The sequence below is a fragment of the Vicia villosa genome, linkage group LG7, assembly GCF_029867415.1.
Source record: "Vicia villosa cultivar HV-30 ecotype Madison, WI linkage group LG7, Vvil1.0, whole genome shotgun sequence".
Taxonomy (NCBI): Eukaryota; Viridiplantae; Streptophyta; class Magnoliopsida; order Fabales; family Fabaceae; genus Vicia; species Vicia villosa.
This window is the reverse complement of record NC_081186.1, coordinates 97,358,470-97,376,913: the sequence shown is the minus strand read 5'-3', so window position 1 is coordinate 97,376,913 and position 18,444 is coordinate 97,358,470. Positions and strand designations below refer to the sequence as shown.

The window sequence follows — 18,444 nt, the reverse complement described above, 5'->3', positions numbered from 1 at the left end:
CTAGAGTTAAAACCCAATAAATGTTCTTCCTAAACTCGGATTCGAATCATCCATATCTGCAACAATCCAAACCCACATAGAGAAAGCAATCACTAATGAAGATTTGTAATGAGAGCATTAAATAACACCATAAGCAATAAATATACATATAAACAAAGCATACTTACAACAAAACCCCAACATCAATGGTTACAAAGAGAAGAGGAAGAGAAGAAAACCCAATTTCTCGCGGTGTCAAACACGATCCACTAAACTCCCGACTCCGGATCATCCATGAGCAAGCCATAAATGTTGTTTTCTAAGCTCTAATGTACAAAAAATGTAGGTGATGACTTTGGGAACAAATACCCCAAAACCATAACCTAAAAATAAAATGTGTTTTCCTCTATTTATGCAATTTTTGATCTGGTGTAGCTCGCGTCACGCGTAGGAGGGAGCGCCGCGCGCTGACTGCTGTCTTGAAAAATACCAGCTTTAGTGTTTTGGGCATAACTTGAGAACCGTAACTCTGATTTGCGCTCGGTTCGAAGCGTTGGAAAGCTTATTCAATTTCCTATATAACAATGACAACATATCAACCAAATTGGTGATTTATTATTCTTTGATTTTGAGCTATATTCGTTGACGAGTTGGTTCCGTTGCTCAAAATCGCGCGTTTGAAGCCGTGTCTTCGACACTTTATTGCTCATGCTCAAAATACGCCTCAATACCTACAAAATGAATAGAAAACTATCAAATGGTACATAAATGAATCAAAACATGAGTATACATAAACTAAATGTATTTACACACAAAACGTGAGATTATTCAACAGAATTTACACAAAAACACAATAAGTGTCACAAAACTATATATACAAAAGCACTACAAATTGGCACTTATCACTCACACTGTAAAATTTAAATCATGAAGTCTCTGTACACACGAATCAACCACATTAACCTATAAAACCACATAACTCAAAAGTAAAATGCACTCCCCCACCATCTTTTCCTCCCACGCAAAAAACAGCCTACTCCATCCCACGCGACTCCATCCACCCCCATCCTAAGGAATGCACACAAAAAACATCCTACTCCATCCCACGCGACTCCACCCACCCCCCACCCTAAGGAATACATATCTGCAACTGACACATCCTTATACACAACAAACTCGAAAAGCCTACTAAAATGATGCATCAACGTCCCTCATTCCAACCAAGGATCCTTCCAGAACAACGACTCTACCCCATTACCAACAACACACTCAATATTATTGAGCAACTACCCTCTATCGGTCATGCCAACTCTTAGTCTAATCATATTCAATATCTGCCAGCACAGAGACCCTCCACCACTCTCATATACCGATGAGTTAACACCATACATCAAAAACTACCCCTCTCCTTCAACATCCTCCAACACCATTTTCTCAATAAAGTCACATTAAACTCCCTCAACTTTCTCACTCTCAAACCTCCATTCTCCTTACTCAAACAAATAAAATCTCAATCAATCCACGTCATTTTCCTCCCATCCTTCCTACCTGCCTAAAAGAAAGTATAAATAATACATGCGAGAGCTTAAAAGAATATTATACATATTGAGTTCTTATATATCGTTATTTATAACTGGTTTTAAGTGTTTATGTGGAGGAATACTTCCTTGTTCACAAGCATAAATAAAATTCATTTAGACACACATTCGTGAAAAAAAAAAGAGAAAGAAATAATTAAATATTATATATTTTGAAAATAAGTAAATAATACTAGTATACTAATGAGCGTGTGACTATGATTTTCATTTGGATTTGTGCAATATTTCTCGTTTATGTGATGCACGGCACGGGTTCGTGTGTCTGACTCTGAACCATATCATAAGCATTTTTTAGTAATATCTTTTTCTTTCCAAAAACTGCCAGAAATAGCATATTTCAAAAACTACCAAAAATAACAGGAAGGGAAAGGCATATAAAAAACTACCAGAAATAGAGCAAGGCAATGAAACATAATTTTATTTGAAGCCTAATTTTGATTATGCTCAGACTATTTCATCAAACAAGCACTAGAAGACGCAAACTAGATTGCTGCAATGCACTCAAAATATAAGGCCCTCATCTCCAACTATAGTTTCCTACTGGAAAGTGGAAACAATAACCACATTGACTGAAGATGGATATTTTAAGATGAGGAAAATCAAGATTGTACTGTAATCAAATATTAAACCGGTCTTTTGGCCATAGTTTTAGACTAACCAAACATAACAACTATAATCTCTATCATCAATCTATAACTAAAACTCTATTTCATAGAACTTGTTGAGCTGGTAACAATCACTTTATACAAACATAAAATAAAATAGTGATGTAATTAAGTGAAATAAAACATTTTGAATGTACAAATTCCAATTGAACTAAATGGAAGTACTACTAAACTAAAGAAACTTAAAAAAAAAACATAACCTATGTTCCAAAACTACTACTACAGTCCCGTGTTGTGTCTCACTCATTCATTTACATTTATTTTCATCTTCTTCAGTGTCCCTGATTCTACCGCAAATGAAGCTAACCAAAGCCTCAAGCCAATGAAAGCATCCAGATTCCGCGCCGCCACATGTGAAACAATTACCAAAAAACCTCTTATTATTATTATCTTGTTCAGATAAATTAGACAATGGTCGAAGATAAGCCATGGCAGCTTGTTTGAGAAGAGGATTTTTTAAGGTGATCTCATTCACGCTGGAATTCGTATACATGATGTCCTTCAAACTCGTATACGTATACGACAACGTCCTTGTCACATTCGTCTCTGCCTCCTCTAGATTCAACTCTTGATCACTAAGGGTTCCTTGGTTTTCTGAATCAGAATTTTGTGAGGATAATTCAGAATTGTATTGACCTCTAATCATTTTTTTCTTCTCAGAAATAGAAAAAAAAATAGTGCGTGTTAGTTTTTTTGGTTAGTTTTTGGATCTTTAAATTTAGTAGAAGACGAAATCATTATCCAATTAAAAAATGTACTCAGTGCCACATCACTCGTTATCCAATTAAAAAATTTACTTAATGCCACGACACTCACTACTTTTATCCAAAACATAAAACATTTACATTAATTTATTACTGATTCTTAAAATCATATTAACCTTCATTTTATCATTTATTACTATTATTATTGCTAATTTATTACTATGCTAAGAAAGAGAGTGTGGGTGTGTGAGTTTTGAGAATGTGCTTCTTTTAAGATCTCATAATTAATTATTTAATTATCGAAAAATTAATTGAATATATTTAATTTTTTTGATTTTGTGTAAAATAAAAAATAATTTTATAAAAACATTTTTGTTAATATTCTATGGATACTTTTAAAAGACTTTAATAGATTTGGAATATGAGAGTTTTTATTAGTCTGATATTTAATGGGTGTTTTTGACCGAAATTAAGTTGCTTTTTTTAAGGTACCACACAAATGTTATTTTCTTTTATGAGCAAAAGCTAATTACTTATAGGGATGGCAACGGGTGCCCGCGGGTGCGGGTTTTATACTATCCAAACCCGCACCCGAAATTACCACCCGAACCCAAACCCAAACCCATAAGCTATTCGGGTGACAAAATAACACCCACGCCCACACCCGTTGGGTTCGGGTTTTTTCACCCAAACCCAAACCCGCAACAAAATATATAAAATATATTTTTCCTACAATTTTCTTACAACTTTCCATAATATATATATATATATATATATATATATATATATATATATATATATATATATATATATATATATATATATATATATATATATATATATATATATATATAATATAATATAATATATTATATATAATATATAATATATATATATATATATTATATATATAATATTTATATATATATATATATATATATATATATATATATATATTATATATAATATATATATTATATATTATATATAATATATTATATTATATTATATTATATATATATCTATATATATATATATATATATATATATATATATATATTCGGGTGTGATTTCGGGTTTCGGGCGCGGGTTTCACACTACCCAAACCCGCACCCGAAATATCGGGTGGCACCCGAACCCGAACCCAAACTCAGTCAACTCGGGTTTTCACCCGTTGACTCGGGTTCGGGTGCGGGTGGGTCCCGCGGGTTTGGGTCTGTTTGCCATCCCTAATTACTTACCTAGGGGTGCTCGTCGGTCGGTTTGGGTTGAATTTAGTCAAAACTATAACTCAACTCATACATGGTACACTGGTTTTGGTGAAGAAAAATAACCACCCACAATATCATTGAGTTGGTTTGGGTAACACCACACATTTGTGGGTTGGATTGGGTTGGGTAATGGGTTACCCAATATTATTTTTCCTTATATAATTATTAATGATAAGTTACATTTTTTCTTAATAAATAGTTTAACATATTTCTATTGTTTTTTTAAACATCAAATGTCAAAATGTATAATAAAATTTATCATAAACATATATTTATAAAAACCAAAGTTACATTACAGTAAAACCTAGAATTGTATAAAATACTTGCAATTTATTAAAATTAGCATCAAAATAATCAAAATGTGGCATCCTAAATAAGTTAAAATCATTATTACTTACTAAATAAAAGATGTTCAAAAGTTGAAATTCAAGCAAGCAAAATTAAAAATATCAAAGTCATCACTTGTCAAATTAGAGAAAAAATATAGTCACTCAATAACCCATGGGTTTTGTGGGTTGGGTGTGGGTTTACCCATAACCCAATTATTTTGAATGAGTTTTTATTTTTGAAAACCATATTCATCCAATAACCCAACGCAACCCACTTTTTTGGATCGGTTTGGGTGGGTTTTACTGAGTTTATTGGGTTTACCCAACCCATGAACACCCCTATACTTACATACAATATAAATTTTTTGTATTGTATTTCAAAAATAAAAATATTAACGAGTTCAATATGTTTTTTAAATAGATGTTTTTTTTATAAAAAAATGGAACTGTATAGTTAATTTATTTGTTCTTTGTCTCTAAATTTTTGTTATATGGGTAAAAAAAATTGTATCAAACTAAATACTTAATTATTTAAAAAAAAATTGAAGAGTCTAGTGTATTCATAAGATAAATCATAAGATAAATCATTCATTCTAATTTTCAATATAAATATGTGATTTATTTTTTATCCTATTATAAATAAATAAGAGTTGAAGAGTCCCACAAATATATCACTAGGTCTCTCATGCGAGGCGTTGAGATGAGGTATCCCCAACATGTAGCCCATTCGTATTACTCTTAAGGGTGACAATAATCTTTCTGTGGAAATTCGACATACTTGTATTGCCTTAACAGACGGTAAGGATCTTCCTATGGAAGTCTAGTGTATTCATATTGTCTTGAGAGACGACAAGGATCTCCCCGTGGATGTAGAACTTATTTGTAGTGCCTTAAAATGTGGAAATGATATTTTTGTGGAAGTCCAACATATTCATATTTCCTTAAAAGACGACAAGGATTTTCCTATAAAAGTGCAGCATACATGACACTAAAAACTGGAACATTATCCTAGGTAATAAATATTCAAAAGTTCGTACATAGGTCAGCAACGTGCCTCCTCTAAAATTCATAAATAACTTAATTGTAATAATATTTTAAACGAATGGAGTTTCAAGTCTTGAGAACGAGTTGCCCATTCAGTTCTGGTAGATTATATGATCCATGGGGCATCTTCTGGAATATGTCATACGATCCTTCCCAGTTGGATTGCACTTTTCTCTGTTGCGCAGACAAAACTACTTGCCTCACCACCAAGTCACTTTTCTGCATTTCTCTCGGCATTAACTTAGAGTTATATCTTCTAGCTGCTCTTTGCTTGACGGTGAACTCTTGAATATGGACAACGTCTCGTACTTCATCGATCAATTCAGCATCACAATTTATCCCTACATCGTTAACTTCTTGGTTGATTCGAGAACAACGACATGATGATGTGTCAATCTCAATGGGAAACATATTATTTGCACTATATACCATGGTAAATTAGGGTATAACCATAATATTTCATGGAGTAACTCAACCCATAACCCTTTGGCATCACCCAACATCTTCTTAATACCTTTTAAGATCACCTTATTCGTCAACTCTCCTTGTCCATTGGCTTGGGAATGGATAATAGAAATGAACTTTGTTTGTTCTCCCAACTAGCAAAAAAAGTCAGTAACTGTGGTACTGGTGAATGGTGTTAAAAATCTAACAAGCCTTTGTTCTAATGATCACATTGATGTATAGATTTAACTCATATGAGACTTTTACATGATAACTGGAAAACTACAATTCGGCTAGTGATCATGATAAAGTCTTTCCTTTAGTTCAACGGATCAAGATGAAATGTAGATTCAATATTGTAAAAATAACAAGCCATGTTCCAATTTATCAAGAGTGAACCATAACATTAACTCACCACATCCTAATGAAAGATAGTATCAAGTTTCAAAAAATGACAAACTAGGGTTCAAATAGTCCTTAGTTATGTCATGTTGTAGTTCATGTACTTCATATGAAAGGTATGACCATTGTCGTAAAACAAAATATCATTTGCATGACACAACATAATTGAATTTTATATGTAGTTCATATAATTCAGAAGAAAGATAGGACCTTTCTCTCATAAATTCCATATATATATCAAGAAGAAATCTAGATCCATTATCGTAAAAAGAACAAACCACATTTGAACTGAAAGAGAATGAACCCAAACTTTAGTTCATCTCATCTAGAAGAAAGATAAGACCAAGTTCAAAAAACTAACTAATCACAAGTTAAGCCTTGTTCTAGTTTATAGTGGAGAGAGAGAGAGAGAGAGAGAACAATTTTAATGGAGAAAGAAAGAGAAAGTGTATGGTTCTCATGGAGAAGAAAAAGAAGGGTCATAAGAATTAAATAAAAATGACAAAAATTATCAAATTGATTGTATTTAGAATAAGAATATATAGTGTAGTGTCAAAATTTGGTCTAAAGATAGCATTTCTCATATAGAATACCACTATTATAAAAATATTCAACAAGATATTCAAAGTCTATGTTGCTCGTCCATGTGATGGTCTTGTGAAATGAAAATGGTTCATAATTATAGATACACATTACTCCAATAGTCTCATCTCATGTTGGCTTTAGCAACTTCTTGTGTGAAATTGTATGCAGGTAACATTATGCACAAAATCTTCTCCAATATTGATTAAACAAGAGGTTTTAAGTAACTTAACTTATATCCATTTGATCAACCTATTTTATTTTAGGCCATACATCAATGGACTTACCATTATCCCCAATTATTTGTAGAGAAAGTGTTGAAACAAATTAAAGGATCAAATTTCTAAATTAAGGGTAAAAATAAAATTAAGCCATATAATAATGAACAATTTTCCAATTAATTAACAAGTATATATAGTTGGCCAGAAAAACAACACTTATGACTAATCCACGGGCCATGCCATTCCATGCCGCCTATTTTCCCTTTAGTTTGGTATCTATTTATAACAGAGAAAATATGCATTCATTGATTAGTTTATGTATTTCAATGGTATCAAAAAGATGTCTAATTAGGCTAAGCTATATCAATGAAAATGATGGATCATTTTTCATGTTGATCCTTAGAAACAGAAGGTGGGATACTAGGATTAGGGATAGCTTCATCTTGTGATGACGATGATGATGTATTCTGATCTTGTTGTTGTTGTTCTGGTGGTGGTACATCAAATATTGGTTGTGAATGCGTGCTTCGACCTGGTAATTGAGAGCGAGGAGATAACATCTGAGGTCCATAAGTGGTATCTATGGGCCCATAAAGCTCAGGGTCATCTTCCATATCTTCGTCAAAATGCACCACATCCTGCATAGTCAGCTGATGGTATTCCACAATTTCTCGTAGAAAACGGTTTTCACGAGAGTTCACTTCATTCTCACTAGCCAATCGAGCTTTCTCAGCAAGAAGTGTCTCTAATTGAAGACGAATCTATTTATACATATATACAAGATCCATCAATATTCGTACATTACACCGAGTTCTACCTGCTACACTATAGATTAATTAATATACATACCAGATCATCATCTGCACGATTTTGCCCCTTCTCGCGACCTTCCTTGTCACGTAGTAGTTTATTTTCTTCTTCTAGTTGTGAACATCGCGCTTTGGCAAAAGCCAAGTCTGCTTTCACCGTCTTAAGCTCTCGCAGAAGTAACTTTGCTTTTGCAGCGGTTGCCATTGCCACCTATCATGTTAACAAACATATTCAACATTCAAAACAATAAATAAATTTTTTTTCTCAATATCTTATTAAATAATATATTTATAAAATAGTGTTTGTGCTATGTGAATCAATCTCATCACAATATAATGACATAGTTAGTTGGCACCTTACGTCGCGAGAAGCCTTGAGTTGTGTTTCATGGACAGATTGAGAATTGGTGGTCCCAAGTGTCTGTTTGGATTGTTGTTGCCATGGATTCCACATTAATTGATTCACGTCTTCACATCCTTTAAGGTTACTCTCACCAATTTTTCCAATATCCTGAACAAATTATAAATAATTTAGACAAACAAATTGCATGTATGGAATGCGTTTCATGAATTAATCAATTGACCTGAGTTCCACCAGGAGGCATGATTGTGGTATTAAAAGATTGTGATCTCAGTTTTTGGATGTCATGATCAGGAAGTTGTGTGGGCGGATTATCATCGTCCAAAATATCTTTAGCTTTCTGCGCGAGAACGCCCCAAAAACCAGATTTGGAAGCATCACCGTAAGAATCAAAGCTCTACATATGTAAAATTAAATTATTGCACCGAGAGAAGAAAATGAAGAAAAAAAAGAAAATAAAACGAAGAACAACCTTAGATCTATTATGATTTTCATGTTGAAGAGGAATAGAAGAATTAGCAAGAGCAAGTGAATGAGAGGGGTCGCGACGAGCAGCAGAAGCTTTGATGGCTTGAGCAGCAAGGGAATTATTAAAGGAGGGAGTTGCTAAGGAATTATGAATAGAGGACAAAAATGGAGGAGCGCTAATTGAACCATCATTCTTATTATGATCATCTAATAATTCATTCCCATTAACATTAATCTCTTCCTTGAAGGTGGAACTCCTCGATACAACCTGCCTTCTTCTATATGCCATTATTATTAACTCTCTCTATCTCTCTCACATTCAACTAATTTCAACTCTTTTCATTTTTTTCTCATCAAAGTAAATAACCAAACCAACATTTAACACACAAGTGGATGGTGTTTAGAATTCATACCCATTTTTAGCCTCATCCTTTTCTTCTCCCTTAATTAATTTAAAAGAAAGACATTTTTTAAATAAAATTAGAAAAAAAACTTACTAACCATCATGATTGGGTATAATAGAAAAGAATACTCTTTTTCATAATCTCCATTAAAGATAAACTCACATTTAATTAAAATTCTTAAATAAGCTTGCCTTAACAAATGTGCATCATCATGGCTTTACAAATTTAAAATGCTACAGATCAAAATTCATTTGAGAAAAAATTGGCCTTTTCATAAACTAGAATCCTATTATAAGAGCTTGTATTGCTCAAAGGGTTCTATCTGACCAAGACTTGTCTTCAAATTTGAAAGTAAGCTTTTGATTTTGTTTATCACTTTCACAACTCAATGACCCTTCACCATAAATATGCATATTAGTTTTTCCTCTATAACTTGTCATTTTATTTAAGGAGTTTTGAGACAATGACATAGAAGCAGGAACCAAAGCAGAGGCAGTATGTATTTCACATCCAAGTAATTTCCTTTTAGCTATTTTTTGAGCAATGGGTCCTAAATCTTTAGTAAATAACACCAAACTGTCTTTGTAGCCATTATCTTGTTGACTAACCTATACAAAGCCACAATATAACCATATGATTAACCAAATCCAAATTTTATGTAGTCTTTTGTAAAATAGCGATAATAGGAGATAAAAAGACTCACATGTTCAAGTAACTTTACTTTATCGTCATATATAGTTGAAAATATTGACTCATCTTTGTCATTGGAAAATTTTCCATAAGTAGAACGCCTATCAAAACTAATAGATTTACATCTCCGATATTCCTCAATACCTAGACAACTTAAAATGTGTAAGTCATGAGAATTTCACATTTTCTTCATTAAGACTAAATTATTATGAGAATGGTTTTCTTTAGCAATAAAAAACTTTGGAATTGAGCTTCAACAATCTTAATTTATGTATATGTTTCCTCTTACCTGAACCAACTTTTACATCTATAGCTTGATTATGCTTAAAGGTGTCATGAAAATCTATCTTAACGCTTTTTCGGCTTGATGTACCATAGGAAGAGCATGCCGCATTATTCGAGGGTACACTAGTTACTGTTTTATTGGACTTAATGTGTGTTGAGTCCCTAACATCTCTTTCGTTTATTGGAGTCACTTGATGTTTTGTTTCCGAAAACTCTATTTCAAACTTGCTAGGACTGATTCTTAAAACATCAAAAACCTTATTAGCTAACTCACTTATAGCTCGAGCCTACATATTGAAATGGTCATATACAAATAGTTTAATAAAAAGAAATAAATATTTGATAGTGAAAGTTGGATTGGAGCCAAGTTGTTCACAAGAGTTCTATCTCATACCTGTCTGAAGTATATGGTGCCAGAAGAATTAAATTTCATTGCATTGTTGAATATCAGAAAAACATCATGCTACATAATAGTTCAAATACCAAGTATTAGATGACAAACATTAAAGTATAATAAAATTGTATGCATACACATGTTAGGATTCCTACTAAAAGTAGTAATATATAAAAATAAGGAGACAATCCTTTATGGAAAATCAAGGTTGTAAACCTCAAATTCTTCTAGAGTCTTATACATTCCTTCGTGTAATTTAGCTCTCATAGTGCCAAAATCCATAGGTTCCTGAATAATTGAATAGTAGTCCTCAACCTTTCCACAAAAATCCACCAAAAGTGAGTTATAAGAAAAATTTCATGAAATATATCCATAACATACTATGAGTAATTAAGATCACTAACCTCATTTGGATCGACTGGTTCAGCAAATATTTCGTAGATGTCTCTCCTGTATCATATATGTTATGAAGCAAGAAATTGAAAATATCAATGTGAGTTTTTCAATCGGCAACATATAAAATTTGAAGCACACCTTTGTAAAGTGTCAACGACAAGTTCAAGTACTTGTTTTTCTGGAAAAATAGTTGATGGCGATTTTGATGGTTGATCTGATACATACAAGTGAAATAAATTAAATGTATTATGAGGTTTATAATATATTACATGAAAATTTATAATTTGAATAAATTAGATGTGACACAAAGTATGTAAAAAAGAAGTTTACTAACATTTAACATTTTTCTTTCTGATATCATCACGTTTCACACCCTGCACATAATTATTTAGATGACATAAATTAAGTATCATGTTAATTTAATTGAGTAAAATTGATCTAAGATATGGAAGAAAGTTGTTATTATTTTATATGGATAATGTAAACAAACTTAACCTGATTTGGTGACGAGGTGAGATGCTGAGGTGACTTGAATTTTGTCTTCTTTTTGCCCTTCATCATGCAAGATATACGTGGACTCCTCCTTTTTACATCTTCGTTTTGCAAATTCCTCAACCTAGTCATTGTACATTCGCATGCAAAGACTTAAAATGATGCGCACCAATGTTTTTTTATTTATTACAATGTACCAATGTTTTTTAAAGGTAAGATATAATGTTTATTGCATTTGGGAGATATCAAAAATCTTAACTATGTACAAGTACTAGAAAGGTAGAGTCATGTGAATTAATGAGTAATAACATGATCATGATCTTGCAATAATGCTTATGGATCAGCAGATCAAGGATTTTTCTTTTAAAATTTTGTTTCAACTAATAAGTGAATTAATATCTTAATCAAAAAAGAAAATATTGGAACAAATTTTCACCGAATCAACATCTTGAAATTAAATACCAAGGATACACTTCTTCACACATGCAAAAATATTCTCCTCATTATCACTCACAATTTCTTCACTCCAATCAAGGTCCCTCAACTCGATTTCAAAATGAAAAATAATTAGTTAGAGTAATAGAATAGAATAAATTTAAAAAATATGTTCTGATCCATTATTTATGACAAGTTATATATTAACTACTTTAAGACAAAAAAAATGTTGTGATCAAATTAAGAAAAAGATGTTTGTCTATTATTGACAACATAAAACATACATTTTATATGTTAACTACTTTAAAAATATTTATAATTGTACATTTTTATATGCTAATATATAAGGGAATTAAATAACATTTGTTTACACTTAGTTTTTTTGAACAAAGATTTGTTTACACTTAGTTAGTGTTATGTATATTCAAAAATATTTACTCATACATATTTTACAAAGTTCAACGCTAAATAAAAGTGTTGTGTCATATTATTTGTATAATTTTTTTATAGGTTTATAATCATTAGATACATCCTTGAAATGTATCAAAATTATAGTCATTTGATAAAAATGTTGAAGAAATTAGTATTAATGAATGTAGTGATTTCAAATATACTTCATAAATAGTTTAAGAGAAATGACTTAAAATGATAACTACATTATATTTATATAATATTACATGTACCCTTTATTTTTTTAACTATTTTTTCCTTTTCTTGGTTTTGAAAAAGTTATGGTGAAGGTAATTTAGTGTAGGTTGTAATATAATCCATAGTTAAAGTCTAAGTTAATTAGAGTTTAAGATTCGTTAATTATTTAGTATACAATTTAGTTAGTTGTATATAAATAGAGATTGTGTAATTTAGTTTTTGTCATTCAATAATATCAATTGTTATTTATTTATCCAGTTTTTGACATTCAATAATATCTTCGTTGTGACCATCAGCAACAATTCTTCTTCTTCTTCTTCTTCTTCTTCTTCTTCTTCTTCTTCTTCTTCTTCTTCTTCTTCTTCTTCTTCTTCGTGTTTTGCAAGTCTTGCATCACTTTCTTAATTACTTATTTTGTTCTCAGGACAATCACTAGCATAATGACCATGCTTGTGACAATTGAAACACTAAATATGGTTTTTATCAGGTTTTCTTCCTCCACCTCTCCCTCTTCCTGAAACACCACTTCTATGATTGTTTTAGTTTAAAGGTCTTATTTGGTTCGATGAAGTTTCTTCTTGTAGGTTACCTCTACCATTTGAATTGTTGTAACTTATTTTACCTTTGTTGTCATTCCATCTTCCTTTGTCTTTCTTTTCTTTTGCTGATTATGCCCGCAACGCTACATCACCTTTTGTCTTGCTTGCAGATCTTTCAGTCGTTCTTTATTTATGAGATTCAAGCATCCCTTGAAGTTTTTCTTTTGTCATGCTAAAATGGTCATTCGATTATTCTATGGTTACAACCACATGATCAAATTTTGGAAGTAACGACCTCAAAATCTTTGCAACTAACCATTTTGAGGTCAACACTTCTCCACATATATTGACTTGATTAACCAATTTTGTTATCCTAGTGAGTAAGTCATCCACACTTTCAATTTCATCAATTTGAAGCAACACATACGTCCTTTTATGAGTTTGTAACCTCACCTCCTTTACCTTTTCAGCACCTCCAAAATATTTCTCCAGGATGCCTCATGCTTCCATATATGAGTCTACATCACCAACTTTCTCAAAGTTGTAAGGATCAACGTATTGATGGATTCTAAGGAGAGATTTATAATCTTTCTGCTTCAAATCTTTATGTGCAGCCTTTCCTTCATTTGTAGCATTCTCACTAACTAGTGTTACACCATTCTTCATAATATCCCAAGCGTCTTAATAGGATAAGACAAACTTCATTTGCTTACACCAATTATTATAATTTTTGGCATTCAAGATGGGAAGATTTGCTGAAAAATGTCAGTTTGGATGAGAAGTCGATGCTCTATGCATCCCAAGAATCGTAGTTAGTGCTCTAGATACCAGATGTTGGAATCAATCTTGACGTAACAAGATTCAACCACTTTCTTGACTGATTCAAGATTCTTATTCTTCCCCTTTCGCTCGAGTGATTCAACCATACCTTGGTTGCAAGACAATTTCCTTGCATAATAGATTGAATATAAGAGATAATTTAAAAGAGAAAAGGGGAAGGTAAGATGAAATTAGGGTTTTGAGAGAAGAGAAGAAGAAATTGTTTATTGATTCTATTAAATATAAATTTTCTCTCTGTCTGAGTTAACAATTGTGAATTTACTCAGTCTCGTCTCATAACAAACAATAGGTGCCCTCTTATTTATAATGAGATTATATGTACATCAAGCAGTCTCAAACTAATTAATTGTCTTACTAACTTTCACATAATGTATTCGGCTTTGTCAAATACACACATATTCATCTTGTTGTATCAGACTTTTAGTCGAAGACACACAACTTGACTACTTCAGGTTGTGTTCGACCTTCTGTCAAGTACATACAGATTCAACTGCTATGAACTAAATTTGATTATATTAACTACATACTACTTCGCCTCTGTCGAATTTACAAGCATGCTTAACACGTAGAATTACATATTTAACAAATTTAAGGTGTATGTTGTGAAATAAACTAATTTATTTTATGTTCAATCCCGCCAAATTATGAAAAATACATAAAAAATAATAAAATTTATATTCCATTATGTTATATTCCACTCCATTCCATCGTTTTCTCTTCCGATAAACTCTATTATAATTCATCAAGTCAAATGAAACCTTATAGAACTTTGTATTTGAAATTAGTCATAGTTAATCGGTTAAGGTGATGTTAATTTTAATTTCTGTTTAACCTATAAAGAAAGTGTATTGTTTTGGTTTAAAAAAAAATTAAATATATTTTTAGTCCCTATAAATTAATAAACTTTATTTTTTAATCCTATAAAAAATAACATGTTTTAGTTCTTACAAAATTATTATGCACATTATTTTAGTCCCTGCTGTTAAATTAATGTGTGTTTTTGAATAATTATTTTGTAGACATGAACATTGTAAAAAAAATTTGAAAAAAAATTTAAAATTTGATTTCTAAATCAAAATTTGCATTACTTTTATCATTATCTTTTCAATTTTAAAAATTTAAATTTAATTCTTCTTATTTTGTAAAAATTTAAACTTTGATAAATAAATATTTTACAGAAACATGTATGAAAAAAATTATTCAAAAAATTAAAAATTAAAAATTAAATGATTATTAAATAAATTTTAAAATTTTAAAAAATAACAAAGATTAGAATTACATGTATAAAATTTTTATAAGGACTAAAATATATTATTTTTTAGTAGGAACTAAAAATAAAATTTAAGATATTTATAAAAATCAAAAACATATTTTAAAAGAAAACTTTTCTCAATAGCTTTAATTTAATGTACTACTAAAATTATTAATTTAACATAGGACAAGTATGAATTAAGTGGAACTAGTGCAAATAAGTATTTATCCATTTAGTGTTATGGACTACGTGGCAAACACAAGATTGAGCTACATAGTTACTTCCATTACTACTCGTGTTTCAAAGTAAATGAAGACAATCTTTAGAAGGTGAACTCAGCAAAACAAATGTACGTCTCCATGCTCATATTGAAGATTTGTTCCCTCAAAAAAGAAAATTAATAGATACATAACATGATCATTATTAAGTGGATGTGGAAATACTAGAAAAGCAAAGTGGAAGTGAGAAATAAATAAATAAAGAAAATAAGAATTTATTTATTTATTTTTTAAATATAAATAAGGAGAAGAACAGTTGGCGCATTTTGGCACTCATAGACTGTAGTTGGAACACAGAACGCAAGAAAGCAAAGCATTGTACTTCGCGGCGGCGACTGTTTCTATAAAACCTTTCTCCGCCTCCGATCATTCAACTCAACTCAACCCAACCAGGTACTCACTCTCCTCTTCTTTTCGTTTCTCTTATATTTGTCACCAATTTCAAAATCCAAACCTTTTTTACCGATTTCATTTTTTAATACTAGCTTCAACTTTTGGATCCGATTCTTTATCTCTTTTCGTGTTTTTGTTTTTTACTTTTATCGCTTTCATTCTCAGAATATTCTTTTTCTTTGTGCTTTGGGGGTAAAATTAGGGTTTCTTTTATGTGGAAAACTAAACCCTAACTTTACAAATGTTGTGTGACTGTGTAGAACCAAACTCGCCGCTTATGGATTCGTGCTCTCCGATTGCTGAGAAAAAAGATTGTCAGGTTCCTGTAACTCCTGATGTTGTCAAAGAAAATGGTGATATCGAATTGCAGTCTCCTCTTACGCTGACGGTGGTCAGAAAACAGCTTAACGGGACAACCATTCATTCCGGCACCAAGGATGTTGTTTTGGACTCCTTTGCGGATACTCGCAAGAATCTCAATGATTCCAGGAGCTCTGTTGTACGCCGCCTTCCTTTCCGTGCTGATTCTCCTTCAGATCAGGATATATTTGAGTCGCTACATGAAAATCTCTTTCAGTTCATTCTTTCTAAGCAAATGGAGGAGAGGGTTCTAGCTCCAATGTCAAATGTAGAACAAGATGAATGTAAATCACCTCCTCCACAGCTCCGTTTCACAGGAATTGCTCATACTTGTCCTCCTGCGCCTCGCAAGCTCAAACATCAACCCAAGGTCATTCTGATGGAGTTATGCAAGAAGCTTGAATTCTGACTCTCTGTAGTTGTTAATTTGCATTTAATTATGTACTGCTGCTGATTTTGAGATTCTGTGTCTGATTAATTTGTATCTTACCTAGTTATTGTTATTTTTTGAATGATACTATACTTTTAGAGGAAATAACTGCATCTGACCAAGCTCATATAGATGGATGTAGCAGCAGGATGAGCTTCAATATTGTAAACTACACTAATTAGTTTAGTTTGTGCTTAATAAATCATTCAGATTCAGTTGATTTTAATGGTCAGATTTGCTGTTGTTATTTCAGTTATTTGTGTGATTATTGCTAGGAATGCCAGCCTAGTTAAACTTTTGAAATTCATTTGTTTTGGGTGTTAGTAGTTGGATGGAATAATGCAAGATTGATTCTTGAACTTTTATTGCTTCCTCTCTTATGAAAAAGGACTGATTTTATTTCAACTCATTTCTTTATATTATTTCTTGGGAGCTTTATACTTGTAAAAAATGAAACTTTGCATTTGTAAGGGAGAGATGTGAGCAAACAAGGTGTGAGCCCCGCTGCATTAAGTTGGGAAGTGTCACTTTTTAGTGTTTAGAGATAATAGTACCATTGAAGATAAACGAGTACACTTTTTTTGTAGAATGCCAACTGGACCTGTTGGTATCAATAACACCCTAGTGTCTTAAAATCAACTTGGTAAATAAAGTAAATAAGCTTAGCAAAATGGGTATGATTCGCCAAGCATGGATGTTTTGTTTGTAATTTTTGGCGGACCCAATCAAGGTTTTACACATGCACCATCTATTCTGCCCACACCTTCTTTTTTGATGGGTTTAGGTTTTAATAGGACGGATATATCCATTTGTCAAAGTTTTTTTTGTCAATTTTAGGTTTTATGGGTGTAGAGTTTGTCAAGTCCACCCATATTCGTTTTTGGTAGGGTGAGCCAATGATTTCCGGTATGTCATCTACTATTTTATGTTGTTTCATTTTTTTTCGGGATTTGTTATGGAGTGAATATACCTGTTCGCCACCCTTATTGTTCAGCCACTCAGTAAAATATGGAATCACATGTCATACAACTATAACTCGATCTGACTCACAGTGAACGATGGGATCGCATATTGAACCATATGAATATAAGGGATTAGGATTCTCTCCAGCTTTTCCTCTACTGACCTTTGTTAAGCAGTATTTCCAACCTTTAGATTATATTGCCCTTTGTTAAGCAGTATTTCGAACCTTTAGATTATATTTTTTGTCTACCCATTTTTTACATTTATCAACCATAGGATTTAGAGCAGAATAGAAGCTTAAAGAAAAAAACAGGAGAGGATCCATTTTCGAATATAAGTCACTCATTGTTGAATGAAAGGAATATTAAGGAGGAATCTTGCATTGAGCTTCCGTCGAGATCAACAGGACATTAATATATAGATTTTACAAATGTGTAAAATATATAACTTACAGATGTGTAAATATATATAGACATGTGTAAATACATATAGATTTTGATGAGGTGAAAAACAGCAATGATATGTGTACACTAAAGTGTACACCTACACCGTATTGGTGTATGTTCGTACGACACTGTTCATGTACGGACGGTACTATTCATCGTCCGTACATGAACAGTGCAATATTATATTAATATTTTTTTAAAACATTATTTATTTATTTTTTTAAATATTATTTATTTAAAAAACATTTTTTTTATATTTTTAAAAAAAATATTTGACAATACCTGCAGATTTACTTCCGGATTTACCTGCATTTGAAATTTC

General features: G+C 31.7%; 2 protein-coding genes and 1 pseudogene across 2 annotated transcripts; 1 reads left to right on the top strand and 2 right to left on the bottom strand.

Moving 5' to 3' along the window:
- Positions 1-7,432: 7,432 nt before the first annotated feature.
- LOC131617935 (uncharacterized) lies at positions 7,433-9,175 on the bottom strand. Its single transcript, XM_058889204.1, has 5 exons — positions 8,882-9,175; positions 8,633-8,806; positions 8,410-8,559; positions 8,089-8,259; positions 7,433-8,000 (listed from the first exon to the last, which is right to left on the bottom strand). Exons 1-5 carry the CDS (start codon positions 9,164-9,166, stop codon positions 7,620-7,622), a joined length of 1,161 nt encoding a protein of 386 aa, XP_058745187.1. The 5' UTR covers positions 9,167-9,175; the 3' UTR covers positions 7,433-7,619.
- Positions 9,176-9,589: 414 nt separating this feature from the next.
- Positions 9,590-11,670, bottom strand: LOC131619789 (uncharacterized; annotated as a pseudogene).
- A 4,113-nt stretch (positions 11,671-15,783) lies between these two features.
- Positions 15,784-16,965, top strand: LOC131617934 (unknown protein 1-like). The gene is made up of 2 exons (XM_058889203.1): positions 15,784-15,923; positions 16,184-16,965. Exon 2 carries the CDS (start codon positions 16,201-16,203, stop codon positions 16,690-16,692), a length of 492 nt encoding a protein of 163 aa, XP_058745186.1. The 5' UTR covers positions 15,784-15,923; positions 16,184-16,200; the 3' UTR covers positions 16,693-16,965.
- Positions 16,966-18,444: the final 1,479 nt, after the last annotated feature.

Coding starts and splice junctions, on each gene's coding strand:
- LOC131617935 (XM_058889204.1), bottom strand. CDS start 9,166: ATGGCATATAGAAGAAGGCAGGTTGTATCGAGGAGTTCCACCTTCAAG. Junction 8,260..8,409: donor AACTCAAGGCTTCTCGCGAC/GTAAGGTGCCAA, acceptor TTAACATGATAG/GTGGCAATGGCAACCGCTGC. Junction 8,001..8,088: donor ATCGTGCAGATGATGATCTG/GTATGTATATTA, acceptor ATGTATAAATAG/ATTCGTCTTCAATTAGAGAC.
- LOC131617934 (XM_058889203.1), top strand. CDS start 16,201: ATGGATTCGTGCTCTCCGATTGCTGAGAAAAAAGATTGTCAGGTTCCT.